The sequence below is a fragment of the Nansenia antarctica genome, assembly GCF_963989245.1.
Source record: "Nansenia antarctica genome assembly, chromosome: 5".
Taxonomy (NCBI): Eukaryota; Metazoa; Chordata; class Actinopteri; order Argentiniformes; family Microstomatidae; genus Nansenia; species Nansenia antarctica.
The window spans coordinates 63774094-63787474 of record NC_137690.1 but is presented as its reverse complement, the minus strand read 5'-3'; the positions used below and the strand labels follow the sequence as shown (position 1 = coordinate 63787474).

Sequence of the window (13381 nt, the reverse complement as noted above, 5' to 3'; positions counted from 1 at the left end):
CGGGGACGGGGGGTTCAGAGGCACAAAATCATAAGCACAGATGAGAAGCAAAAATCAAAGGGATTTGGGGGGTTGGAATAACTATACATGCAAGTGACTAGCGGCCTGATAGAATCTAGGACCTGATCTGTCAGTCAAAGTCAGTAGAAGTCTCTAGAAGCCTTTTAGGAGGTTGTTTGTGCATACATGTCAGAGCAGGTGATCTCAGGAAAAAAAAGCATTGGTCTAATTTTCGGAGCTTGTCAGGCGAGATTGTCGCCTCCGATAGAGAGCGTGAGGGGTGCAGGAATGGTAGCAGTGTCTTAAAGAATGGTTCTGATCGGGGGGGGGGGCAGTTTTATTATTTATATCGTAGTGTATCTACCGATGTTTCGTTTTTTCGCCCTCCTGGACCTCTCACTTCCGTACTCTGCAAGAGAAGAGATGTGGGGACAGGTTGATGGTCAAGGCCAGCACAAACATGTACGCGCAGGAAAGGACACGGCACCCCCCACCTCAGACGTAGGTGATCGCACAGACACACACACACACACACACACAGACAGACCCACACGCAGACACATACACACACAGACGCTACATACTAACTTAAAAAGGGGTGTCCAGTGCGCTTTCATTATCAAAGCACTCATCTGTTCAGTCACTTGCCAATTATTGCCATTCGATTGGAGTAAAGTAACTCACGTTCATGGATTGTCACTCAAAAGAAAAAATCGAGATTCATAACACGCTATGTTTTTGTTCCGTTGCCATAAAGCCATCAGATAGAGATGGGATGAGCACACAGGGTCTGATTGGCAAGTGTACAGAATGGATGAGTGAGTAAGGGGAGGGGGGGGTTGCTTGTTTAGATGGATGAGAGGAGGACAGAAGGAGGAGAGTGACAGAGGTATTCAGGAGAGGCCAGACATGGAAGTGGAGGGAAGGGAGACAGGCACACAAACAGAGAGAGAGAGAGAGCTCTGGGATGCAGAGAGCCATACAGAGTCAGCCATGTGGAGCATAGTGATCATGATAACAACGTTTAGCCCTCTCAGTTATTCCCTATTGTTTTATTTATTTTGTTAAATAATTATTTCTACTAATTTATGTTGATTTATTTTCATCTTATTAGATGTATTTGTTCTTGACATAGTTATGTACTTGCCATGTTATGTAGGTGGTGCTATACAAAGGTGCTATACAAATAAAGCTGTTTATTATTCTATTATTATTATTATTATTGTTATTATTGTTATTGTTATTATTATTATTATTATTATTATTATCATCATCATCATCATCATCATCGGTTATGCTCTAACCCTCTAACCCTAACCCTGATGTAAACCGCCCTTACCCTAAATCTAAACCCTAACCCTAATACATATCACACAGAGACACAACAATAAACTTACCTCTGATAACAAATGATGTCTGTGATATCTCAAACAAGCTCTGTGAGAGGTGAATAGCGCCATATCAGTGGTAGAGGATTGCATAGCCTAGCGTGATTTATCCAATACCAATCCGATAATGTCGGAGTGGTGTGTGAAGCTGTGTGTGTGCATGTGTGATTGGCTGTTGCTCCAGCAACACACACACACTGTACACACACCTCACACACACTTACTATCTGTGATGGGCTCCATACAGAAGCCCAGAAGTGCATGCAGGAAATCCACGATGTTGTTGAGCGAGTCCTTGTTGACATACTCCCTCATGGTCTGACGGAACTGCACTTTGTCCCGCTTATACAGGTTGGTCAGGCAATTCTGGGCCTGCGGGCGAGGGGAAACAGGAGAGTCAAGAAGAAGAATGTCTCAGATAAAACAAAACTGTATAAAAAAAGATGATGCCAGATTTAAAAAAAAGACTATACCAATCTCAACTACAGCCAAATGCAAGGTGTGGGTTGAACAGGAGTTGCTAGACTCCCCAAAAAGTTATTTTTTCTGAGTGGGGCAGTCCCACTCATATTTTTCATTTTATTGATAGGTACAGTTGAGATTTAGACAGGAAGGATGGGTGAGAGAGAGAGGAGGGATGACATGCAGGATATGTCCCCGGCCGGAATCGAACCTGGGACCCTGCGGTTACATGGTCGACGCTCAACCCACTACGCCACCTAAGCGCCCTGTCTGTGGCGTTTTTTGAGTTGACCGACGCCTGTTAAACCCACACAGGGTATATGGAGCTGATGGTGTGGAAGTGTGTGGATGAGATGGCAGCGGAGGCCCCTGGAGTCTAACCTGCATTCTCAGACGGTCCCCAGAGAGGCCTCGGTGGCCCTCCCCACAGCCGTACGCACAGCCTAGGGACTTGACTATCTTGATGAGCATGGTGAGGGCCAGTCTGTGGGCACTCAGGGAAGAGCCTTCCTCCTGGCGGTGTGGAAAAGAGGCAGCAATGGGAAAGACACGGAAAGACAGGAATTTTTCATGACGATGTACAACGCCGATGTCCGATTGTCATCGTACGTAACATACATGACATACCTCTCAACAGCCACACGCGACTTCATTACGAAACATAACGTTAAGAAACATAACGACATACTGTGCCCACCTTGCTATCTTTGTTGTCCTTGTTGTTCTTGATATCGTCCTTGCTTCCTCTTCCACTCCCCCCTCCGCTTCCTCCTCCCCCTCCTCCTCCTCCTCCACCTCCTCCCCCTCCATCTCCCCCTCCCCCTCCTCCTCCTCCCCCTGGCGCTGCACCGGTGCCTCCGGACACACCCCCTTGCGCCCCACCCACCCCCTGATTGCCCCCCTCTTTGGCGGGCCGAGCCTCGTCGTTCTCCTTGTCGTCGGCCTTGGAGAGCTTCTTGCCCATGCCGGGGACCACCCCCAGCTGCAGCAGGCAGTCGATGATGTTGAGGGACACGTCGCAGATCCGGGAGCTGATGTCATGGTTCAACACGGCGGACAGCGCCCGCAGGACGGCCTGGTGGGGCAGAGGGCTCAACCGTCAACAGTCGGTACAGAGTCAATGAGTCCATAACATCAATACACAGTCATTTTGCTGTACATGCCTGTGCTACATGACTAGTTGTAATGTATCATTTTGCATTTCATCATAATTTTTTAACTATTGATTCCACTGTAGTACGACTGGTTCCGATGTAGTATGACTACCATTACTTTATTATTACCTACTTTACTTATTCTACTTTACTCTATTATTGTGATGTTGTATCTTGCTGTATTGCCAATGTTGAAGAACCTAAACAAAATCATTTTACTCTTGTGTACTTGTACAGTGGGGTGTAATAAAAGCAATTCTGAATCTGATTCTGATTCTACTACATCATCTGACAATAGTAGCTTCTGTGCTCATTCATTTGTCCCCCAAGTAGTACAGACAGAACCACTGTCAATAAAGTCATGAGATGGTACCGTACTGTTAGTAGAGAACCCTTGAGCAGTACTCACAGTGAGGTCCAGCATGCCGTTCTTCAGGATGAAGTTGTTGGTGCCCTCGATGTTGTCGCCCTCCTCCAGACAGGAGTAGTTGATGCAGGAGTCTGTGAGGCTGCGGGGGAGGTTGGCACAGGCCAGCGGCTCGTTGGGCATCTCTGGAATGGGCACGGGGTTGCACAGCTTCTTCATGTGCTCCGTGAAGAAGTCGGCGTAGCCCACGTTGAACGAGGCCACGGTGGTGTTGAACGTTGCCATGGTGATGGTGGAGATCTGGGAGCGCACTATGGGAGGGAGAGGAGAATTACTTAGTCTTTCTGCATTGTGCTTTGAGAGAGAATGAAGCCTGCCCAGTGGTGTCTCCTTTGACAGTGTTGTCTTTTGTTGATGTGATTGTAATATGAATATGTGACAGCAGCTGGTGAAACCAGGAACAAGTCGCCAACCGCCGGACTGTTTAGAGTTTTATTCAGAAAAATGTAAATACATGTCAACGTTGATGAAAATCAATGACACACTCGCTAGTCAAGCCAAAACATTGCAATGCAATGGATTCAGTGAGTAATCCCCACTACTACCTAGTTAGCATAATCCAATGGCATTGCAATAGTTTGGCTTGACTAGCGACTAGCGAGTGTGACATTGATTTTCAACAACGTTGAAATGATTTTACATTTTCAAGAATAAAAGTCAGAACACTTGTTCCTGGTTTCACCAGCTGCTGTCCCATATGTATGTATCATATGAACCTGAGTGAGACAATTTGACCCTTTGAGACAATCAACTATTGCTTTCTAACTGACTGGGTGTTCAGTGCGCTCCTACCCTCTTTCACAGTGTTGTCACTGTGGCTGTTGGAGTGGTCCGGCATGTCTCTGAGCAGGGAATGATGGGAGTGGGAGTGTTTGGCACTCAGGCTATCTGCATCAGCAGTCATGTCGGTACTCCCTCTCCGTGTGAACTTGCCTAAAACACACACATCCAAATATCTCTCTCTTTTTGGTTGAAACACACACTTCTTCAGCAGACCACCACATATCCACTCCATTCACATTCCCTTGTACAACCCACTAGGCAACACACACACACACACACACACACACACATACACATACACACGCACACACACACACACACACACACACACACACACACACACACACACACACACTGCAACAGCACCTTGCAACAGCACCTTGCTCAATTGCTAAAATTAAATTGAGGTTAATGAGCTGACCGAATTCAGTTCTTGACAGACTGGATGAGTACCTCCTCTGACTCACCTAAATGAGAGTCAGGGGGATCGGGCCGGGAGGACTGTGGTGGAAAACTGTGGCGGAAAGCTCACACTGACAACATATCCAGTACCCTGTCATCATCACCTTGTTTACATGCCACCTGCACAACATACACTTCCTTTACCTGTGTATATACTGTACATTTATATTGAAATATGTGACACGGTGAAAAGGTCCGCATGCCGGTTTGAGGTGTACCAACATTCAAATAAGCATGTATTCTTCAACTATTTTCAATGTATGACACATCATTTGAAAGCTTAAAATCTGCACTTTCATAATCTGTAAAAAGAAAATGGAAAATGATCTTGCCCTACTTGAGTACTTTTTCACCAGACCCATTTCACATACACCGTATCCATATATACTTGATACTACAGTAGATCTAGGTGAAGATACAGTAGAACACAAGTGTTGGCTGTACCCATGATGGTAGCCTGCCAGCCCCCCCGGTCCAGCGCACGCCGGTCGTCCCCCAGACCGGAGAAGCTGCTGAAGGAGAAGGTGCTGCGGGTGGGTGATACGTCCAGGTGGTCTTCGTGCAGCAAGAAGGGCACGCCCATACGCCGCTGACGCTTCTTCCCCGTGTGGTGGAACGGAATGGAGCCCTTCCTCTCTCGGTCTTCACGACGGTTCTTAAACTACCACAGGCGGGGGTTGGGAGAGAGAGAGAGAGAGAGAGAGAGAGAGAGAGAGAGAGGGTTGGATGTTTAGAGGTGAGATGTGAACCAGGTACACCTCACTGATGAGTCAGTCTAGAACCAATACGGCAGTGCTTTGGTCCCTACTGGGTCTCTCAGGCCAATTCTCAGACTTGTGGAGACGGGGGGGTTTCCACACGCTCCTCCTCCTCCTCCTCCTCCTCACCTTTTTGAAGATATTCATTCCTAGGTCGGAAGAGAGGTCAGGTACTGCCGACCGACGGAGGTTGGTCAGGGACACCTTGGCGAAGGTCTCCGAGCTCAGGGACTTGCCCTCCTCGTTGCACTTCAGACTCATGTCCTACACGGTCGACACGGCACAGGAAAGGGAGGGACAAAGTCACTCGGATACACACTCAAACACAAACAGTCTCGGAGTAAACGGAGGCCTTCTTGTTCGTTCACACACTAAAGACGGCATCACCTTGAGAAACCCCGGTCCCCTTTCTAACATTGAAAGAAATACTGAAAAAAAAAACTGATGCAGTTTCCATGGCAACACCCGTACCTGTGTCTTATGGGTGTTGACTAGGGAGGGGGCGGCGGCCACCATGGAGCTGCTGCGGGGGCGTGGCAGGGGCGTGACCAGGGGCTCCGAGGGGCGCTCCGGCCTCTCTTCCAGGATCTGCCGCAGTCGCTGCAGGTAGAACATGAGAGCCCAGTGAACGCCCTCCTCCGTCCAATGGGGCTGCAGCAGACAGCGCAGTACCGCCACGTCAAAGTAGGTGGCGTAGCGAGCTCGCTGGGCCAGGGACACAGGGATGCCAGCAGGGGCTGATGTCCTGAGGGAGGGAGGGAGGGAGGGAGGGAGGGAAGTTGGGAGGAAGGGAGGGAGAGAGTTACTGATGATTGGATTGTTAAATGAAGTGCGGGATTTTCACTGTTCATTCATAGCTCCTGATGTAGGTCATAATATAAGAAAATAGGACACACATTTGAATATCAGATGCAAAACAAGGGGCTTTTTTGTTGTTGTTGTATCTAGGTAAATTCCGACTGCGTGCGTGCTGCGTCTATGTATGTGTGCGTGCGCGTGTGTGTGTGTGTGTGTGTGTGTGTGTGTGTGTGTGTGTGTGCGTGCGTGTGTGTGTGTGTGTGCATGTGTGTACTGTTGAACCGTATGCATGAGTCAGCTTGAACTATGCATCCGGTCCATCTGCCATTGAGGGAATCATAATACATCCAGAAGGATAATATGGTAAACAAGCATGTGTTCAGAGGCTGAGGCTGAGCCTACGTGAGACCACTATAAATAAGCCTTTAGCTCAGAAGCGGAAAAAAAAAAATGAAGGTCACTGGCTGCTGGATGCCCCGGCAGAGGAGACACTGTACAGAGCACACCGCCGCAGCCTCTTTAAAGAGGAGAGATTTGTACTGAGAAGAGGGGGGGGGGGGGGGGGGGGGGGGGGAGGAGGTGGAGGGGGAAAGCATTTCATCTTGACTGTACTATTAAACGGGGCTCTCAGAGTCAGGTCAATATTCTGGAGGGATCAATGGCAGAGAACAGAGAACAGAATGAAGCCAGGCTGTATCGCGTTTCAGCGTCTAGCCGGCTCCGCTGCTGCTGCTGCTGCTGCCGGCCCTGCACTCGGCGATCCGTGTTGTGACAGGTTGCCGTGGTGACCGAGTGACGTCACCTCGCCCTGGGAGGGAGAACAACTGGCCCCGGCTCCCCCCCCCCCCCCCCCGCCACCCCGGTCTCCGTGCAAAGCTGCAGAAGGGGGGTTGCCATGGAAACTGCATCAGCATCGCATCAACGGGCTATGATTGGGAGTTTACTGGGGTCTCGTCACAGAGATGCTGCTGAGATGCTGCTGCAGAGTTGTGCAAGACATACAGATGTAATATATATATATATAAGGGTGCTTAAACATTCCAGCTAAAGGAGGCTCTGCCTGCCACCTCTGGTCTCCCAGCAGGAATCAACACACACAAAACCATTTAGTTATGATGCATCCCTGTCCACAATATCATTGTATTACCTGAATCATTTATCATTATAAGTAATACACCTTAGTAAGGCACCTTACCTCACATTATGATACCATATTGAAATGACTGATTATTTGTCCTTGCCAGTGCTATTATTTATATGGACAAAGTAGTATAAAGTCTAATAATTGTTGATAAATAATCAAATTCCCTTTGTAAGCACTCTTGGTCTTGTTTAATGTGCTTACTCTCTTGGCAAAAGATACTGTATGTAAAAAAAAGAAATTGTGCTAGTTTTGCATGTATTTATTATTGTTATTTATTTATTTTGTTTATCCTGGGATAGTTACTGATACAGTCACTGTATTTTCCTTGTAATATATCTATTAGGCTTGTTTGTCCTAAAATGCCTGAAATGTTTACATGTTTGCTGTTTGTTTTGTGTACCTGAGCGATTTTTTTTTTACAAAAATACAAAAATGTCACACAAGAAAGCAACAGACAACAGGCAGCATCATGCAGCATCAAGACTCCTGTCCTTTCAGAAGCACTTCACTCAACACCCTCCCTGAGCTCAACACCCTCCCTCAGCTCTAGCTCCTGACTCATTAGAGCACTCACCAGGGGATACACACACACACACACACACACACACACACACACACTCCCTCACAGTGGTTAGAAGTCCCTCCGAGGTGGCATAACCATGAGTCAATACAACAAGGACGTAGGAGTCACCGTTCTGTGAAGCAAGGCAATCCATCTCTGTTTGTTGAGCGCGCACACAGAACCACTCGTCATGTGGGGGTGAGCACACTGGCCGCACAGCCCTGTGATAACGCACATTAAGCTGTTCGAAGGGATATGCATGCACAGAGATCTAAGAGATTGCTGCTGTGTCGAAGGGAAGGGGGATGGAGCTTATTTTGATTCATGGCTGAATTATCCTCACGTGAGGACTGTGAGAAGCGGTGGTGAATATCTATTAGAGAGTAGGGTGGGATGAAGGATAGATTTAGTATATCTCTCACTGCACCCAGTGCCATTTAGAAGGTCCCACTTCAAATCAACCTATTGTCATGAATGCACCACTGCATGGGATTTATCTCATTCGGAGCCCATATTTACCGTAATAACTGGTACCATAAAACTGGTGCATGGTAATATGCAGGGATCATTTGTGTACGCGTACTGTACCATTCACTGGAAGCGGGCCAACTACATTAAACCCAAATCACTGTCTCCAAAAGCAGGCACAGATTGGGCATTGGGTCCGAGGGTCAAGCTGGGCGATGCCTGTCCGTATTGTGCCAGGGCAGCCTTTGGCCAAGTACGGTACGGAGACTGCCAGCATCAGACATTTGACATTACTTCAGCATAATTACCCTGGTAACAGGGGGGAATATCACAGCGGCATCGGGGGTGAGCACAGGAAGATGTGTGTCTGGTAAGCATAACATCGTAGCAGAGAACTGCTGTTCCTCACCACGGAACACACAGGGGGGGGACCGGAACTATTCAAATGCGTCTCTTTCCTTGTGAACTGAACCGCGCTGAGCTGAGCGGTGCCGAGGCAGATGATGCTACAGGGTACAGTCAGAGCTGTGGAGATGAAATGCTGTACAGGTTTGTACGTTCCCCATTACTGGGTCACGTAAACGTGGGTCTATGCTGCTGAATTTACAAGAACACAATAAACCTTCTTCAGCCTGCGTTCGTGATTCTGGGCATGAGAAATTGTAATCATGTTTCTCCAACAGTTCACGTTGCACGTGTCTGTTTTTATATATATGTACTCCTTGTGTGTGTGTGTGTGTGTGCATGTGTGTGTGCATGTGTGTGCGTGTGTGTGCATGTGTGTATGATTATTCACTACATACTTCTTCTTGGAGACCCCTTTGACCACCGGGGGCTGTTGTGAGGGGCCACCTCTTTCCACTGAGTTGCCGCGGCGACAGCTCTGCTCTCCAGCCCCGGGGGAGGAGGAGTCCGATTGGGCGGCTTCACAGACCACCTGGAAACCCTGCAGATGGAGCATAATGAGCGGGGCCAGTCTAAAAGGCTCAGAGCTTCTGTTCTGACCAATCATATGTTTATGCTTAGGGGGGTCGTAACCTTGGCGAACAGTGCTCACACTAGCGGAAGGGAAGCGGGTAATGATATTAGTAAGGACCCAGAGGGAGGGGAGGGGGAGGGGCAGCCGTGTGTGACTATAGCCTGAACACTCACCATGGGGCCTGGGTTGCCAGATCCACAGGGACTGCATTGGTTGTTGACTGGGGAGTTCCTTTTGGCTGGAGGCGACAAGGGAGGCTGACTGCAAGCTGTTTTGTATATTGACTGTTCATTAAAGCGACGGTATATGACACAAAGCGTTCTATAATCAGTGATTGTGTATCCTTTTTGGGTCATTTTTGGGTCATCTCACCTGTCACCACGTTTCGCACAGGCTTGATGAGAGCAGAGAAGGCGGGGACATCTGGTCGCCTATGCTCCCACATCGGCTGCCATATGACAAGACCACTAGCCAATCGAAAGGTCAGGTCAGACTCCTAGAGGACAATTTGCGCGTGTTAGTGTTCTGTGAGGGGTAAAAAGCCACTTTAACACCAAGCTTGTGGGAGATCAGTCAATTGGGCACAGAAAATCAAGAACGACACAATTGTTCCCAGTTTTAAGCAGATTATTTAAAAAAAAAAAGCATACATAAATAAAACGAAATCCTTTAACCTACAACCTTTAGCTGACGGCACATCATCGACCGTTCAGCGGACAATAATCAGCATGTGGTTTCAGCTCATCGGATCGGGATCGACACATGTATCATTCTTGTAGCATACGCATGCACGACATGAACACTGGCCTTCGGGGCTCAGTGAGGAACCACAACAATCCCTTGTGAGTACAGAAACCAAACCCTGCCATCTGCACACAGATCAATAGGCACTAGTGGGACATGGGGGGAGCGGGGGGAGGGGGGGAGGGGTAGTGGTGCTATGGGGAACCTTGATGCGGTGGATGAGGGGGGCGAAGAGGAAGACGAAGAGCTCCACGGTGGCCATGCTCTTGTAGAACAGCTTGGTGCGAGCGTGTTCGTCCTCCTCCAGGGAGCCGCTGTGGCGTTGTCCGGAGCCCATGCCGGAGCCAGGCCCCCCCGGTGAGCCCTGGTTGCCCAGGGGCTGGAGGAAGGCACTGCTGCTGCTGCCCCCCGACCAACCCTGCCCCAGGCTGGGCTCGTGGTTACACTCCTGGGCCGCCTCCAGCAGCATCCAGTGGAGGGTGTGCAGCAACTTGGTCTCGGCGACGCCGAGCTTGTCCTGGTGGCCTGTCAGGGGGGAAGGGTTTAAAGGTTATGTTTGATTGATAGCGAAAGATGCAAGTGATTAGTGCGTGTCTGTGTGTGTGTGTGTGTGTGTGTGTGTGTGTGACATTGGATGCTGATGGAGGTAGAAATGAGAGAACAGGCTCATTGTAATGCATTGAATGGAATGAGGAATGGTATTACATCTTCTACCTCCACCAGCCTCCCCTGGTGTGTGTGTGTGTGTGTGTGTGTGTGTGTGTGTGTGTGTGTGTGTGTGTGTGTTTGTGTGTACATGTGTGTGTGTGTGTGTACATGTATATGTGTGTGTACGTGTGTGCGCGTGTGTGCGTGTGAACGTGTGTCCTTACCAAGCTTGTTCCTGTTGGAAAGTAGGATGGAGGTGCAGTGGAGCACATGGGGCAGGGCAGCTTGGACCAGCTCCCACCGTGAGATGCTTTGAATGGCCTCCGACAGGGAAGGGGAGAGCCCATGCAGCTTGTTCTCCACCAGAACACGCTCAAAGGACTGGGAAAGAGCAGCAAAGAGCTCTGAGCTGAGAATCTTAAACTTCATTGTTCAACTGTTTGAGTGCCTTTGGGAAGTTTTATTTAAGTAGGTCTATCAAAGGGGTCATAATCTATGAGATAAACTGTACATTATGAAGATGAGTTTCATACATGTTTTGTCCTAAGCTTCAGAATAAAGCTCCAACTGGGCCAAATGCAATTGAATGCTCCCCTAATTCGCAGGTGCGTAAAGTGGAACAGATTATACTGAGCGAGAAGGGAGCGATTATTCACTTTAATCACATCAATGGCATTATGAAAATGACTTACCACACAAGATGCCTCATACTGTTTACCCAACTTCGGCCTTAGAAACGCGCTGTAACCGTAAGCACACAAGGCAGAATTCAGTTTGCATGATTGTGACAATACTGTATGGCTACCATGACCGCATTTTTCGCAAATGTTAGACCTTGATCACACATCATCGTAATTGTTTTGCCTCGGTACAACATTGGACATAATGTCAGACATGCACACCAGATGATATGACACGTTCACCTTTTTCTGATCATGTTTTCCAGGTGTGACATCATGACATACTTTAAACCATCATCTTTATTATAGGCTATTCGAAAACGTCTTATGTTTTCCTGTTCCAAGTTCTTTCCTATTTTGTTCAACGAATATTATCAACGAATGGCCAAACTGACGCATGATGACAGCTCTGTGCACGGAATGAATAAGATAATTGAAACACATGTTTGACACTGATATAAGACAACATGCTTGTCATGTCGGATGCATCATCAGACATATTATATATTCATTTATAGAGGAGCGAGTTGCCTTGTACTGATAACAGTACATGTTGTCACTGCCTATATTCTCGACAGCGGCAAACACCTGTTCATCAATGTCTCACACCACTAACCTGGTCTGCCTCCATAAGAAGGTCTGGACGGGGAACGGTATTCCCTTGCCGCACTCTTGGTCAGTGTCGTCCAGGCTTTTCCTTTTCACCATCTTGATCGACTTATAGTCCCGGAGCAGACACCAGGTCCACTGAGTCTATATCCAGGTGATGTGATCAGCCTCGTTCACGACATGGTTATATTCGGTTCGGGTAAAATGGCTGCAAGTGTCGGCGGCGGAGGGAGCGCTCTGGTTTCAGCACCACCACCCTCGGAACAGCGGCAGGGAACGGCAGCAGGGTAATTCATCAGGAGCGGACAGCAGCCGAGTTTAAAGACGCAGTACGATGACTTCACGAAACAGATGTTTCCCTTTGACAGCATCAGGTCTGGTTCATAGCCTGCAGCAACAAACAGTTGCTTAAACGACACTGAAACCCCCCCAAAATGAACAAAATACAAATACAACACATATGAAGGCTCAACTATTTCTCCTTATCCTCATTGAGGTATAATCCCCCCTTGAATTACATCAACAGGTTGTTTAATTATACCTTGAAATCCCAGTCGCTGTTTAGAATACATTAGGCTACATGTCATGGTATGAAAGGAAAACAAATAAGGTTAAATTCATAATCTGTGTAGTACGCTTTGATCACAGAATTGATATCCTGGGCCCTTGTCTGCATCATGTGGCGTGTAATCTACAAACAATCACATTTTACTAAAAAAAAGTATTGCTCCAAAAGGTTATATTTTTATATATGCGTTTAATAATAACCTAGTGGTTGTTGTTTTGGGGGAAATGCCCAAAAAGCAAGTCATAACAGTGTTTTTATTTCATTTATTTTCTTTATTTCTGTTGTTATTATTCTGTAGGAGCATTTGACATCAGTATTATTTTTTCAAACATTGGAAAGTGTGCACGTCTACATGGTCTTTTAAATACACTTACACAAGCAAGGATTGGGGTTCAGGAAGGCAAGAGTACATAAAAACACTGAGGGGTAACCAACATCAGGGAATTCAGAGGGGGGAATATCACAAATGGTGACAGAAAAAAAATGCTAGAATTATTGAACAGGTGCAATTGAGAATAACTTCCTCTTTTGTTTCCTTTCACAACATCCCTTTAGCTTGTTTTCCTATAAAGTATGATCAAAATGATCCCACTAGAACAATGTCACAGTGTACTCAATAGCTGCTCATTTAATGGAATGTTTAAATACGGTATAAAGCTTGAGTCTTTCCACTTAGTTACGCAAGTGATGGCAGGTCCTTTGCTCATTCAAGGCCCATGTTCTATGTACTCTAAAAGCAGGAGAAAG

At 47.4% G+C, this 13381-nt stretch overlaps 1 protein-coding gene across 1 annotated transcript in view; it reads right to left on the bottom strand.

Moving 5' to 3' along the window:
- unc80 (unc-80 homolog (C. elegans)) overlaps positions 1 to 12165 on the bottom strand; it is a gene marked incomplete at both ends in the record, with an annotated part of 44971 nt that extends 32806 nt beyond the window's left edge. The window contains 16 exon segments of the mRNA XM_080531829.1: positions 365 to 409; positions 1613 to 1760; positions 2232 to 2363; positions 2548 to 2925; positions 3414 to 3682; positions 4224 to 4364; positions 5121 to 5337; positions 5564 to 5698; positions 5906 to 6179; positions 9210 to 9352; positions 9559 to 9623; positions 9758 to 9881; positions 10335 to 10654; positions 11002 to 11158; positions 11470 to 11518; positions 12074 to 12165. Coding sequence (XP_080387955.1) covers positions 365 to 409; positions 1613 to 1760; positions 2232 to 2363; positions 2548 to 2925; positions 3414 to 3682; positions 4224 to 4364; positions 5121 to 5337; positions 5564 to 5698; positions 5906 to 6179; positions 9210 to 9352; positions 9559 to 9623; positions 9758 to 9881; positions 10335 to 10654; positions 11002 to 11158; positions 11470 to 11518; positions 12074 to 12165 — 2689 coding nt within the window.
- Positions 12166 to 13381: the final 1216 nt, after the last annotated feature.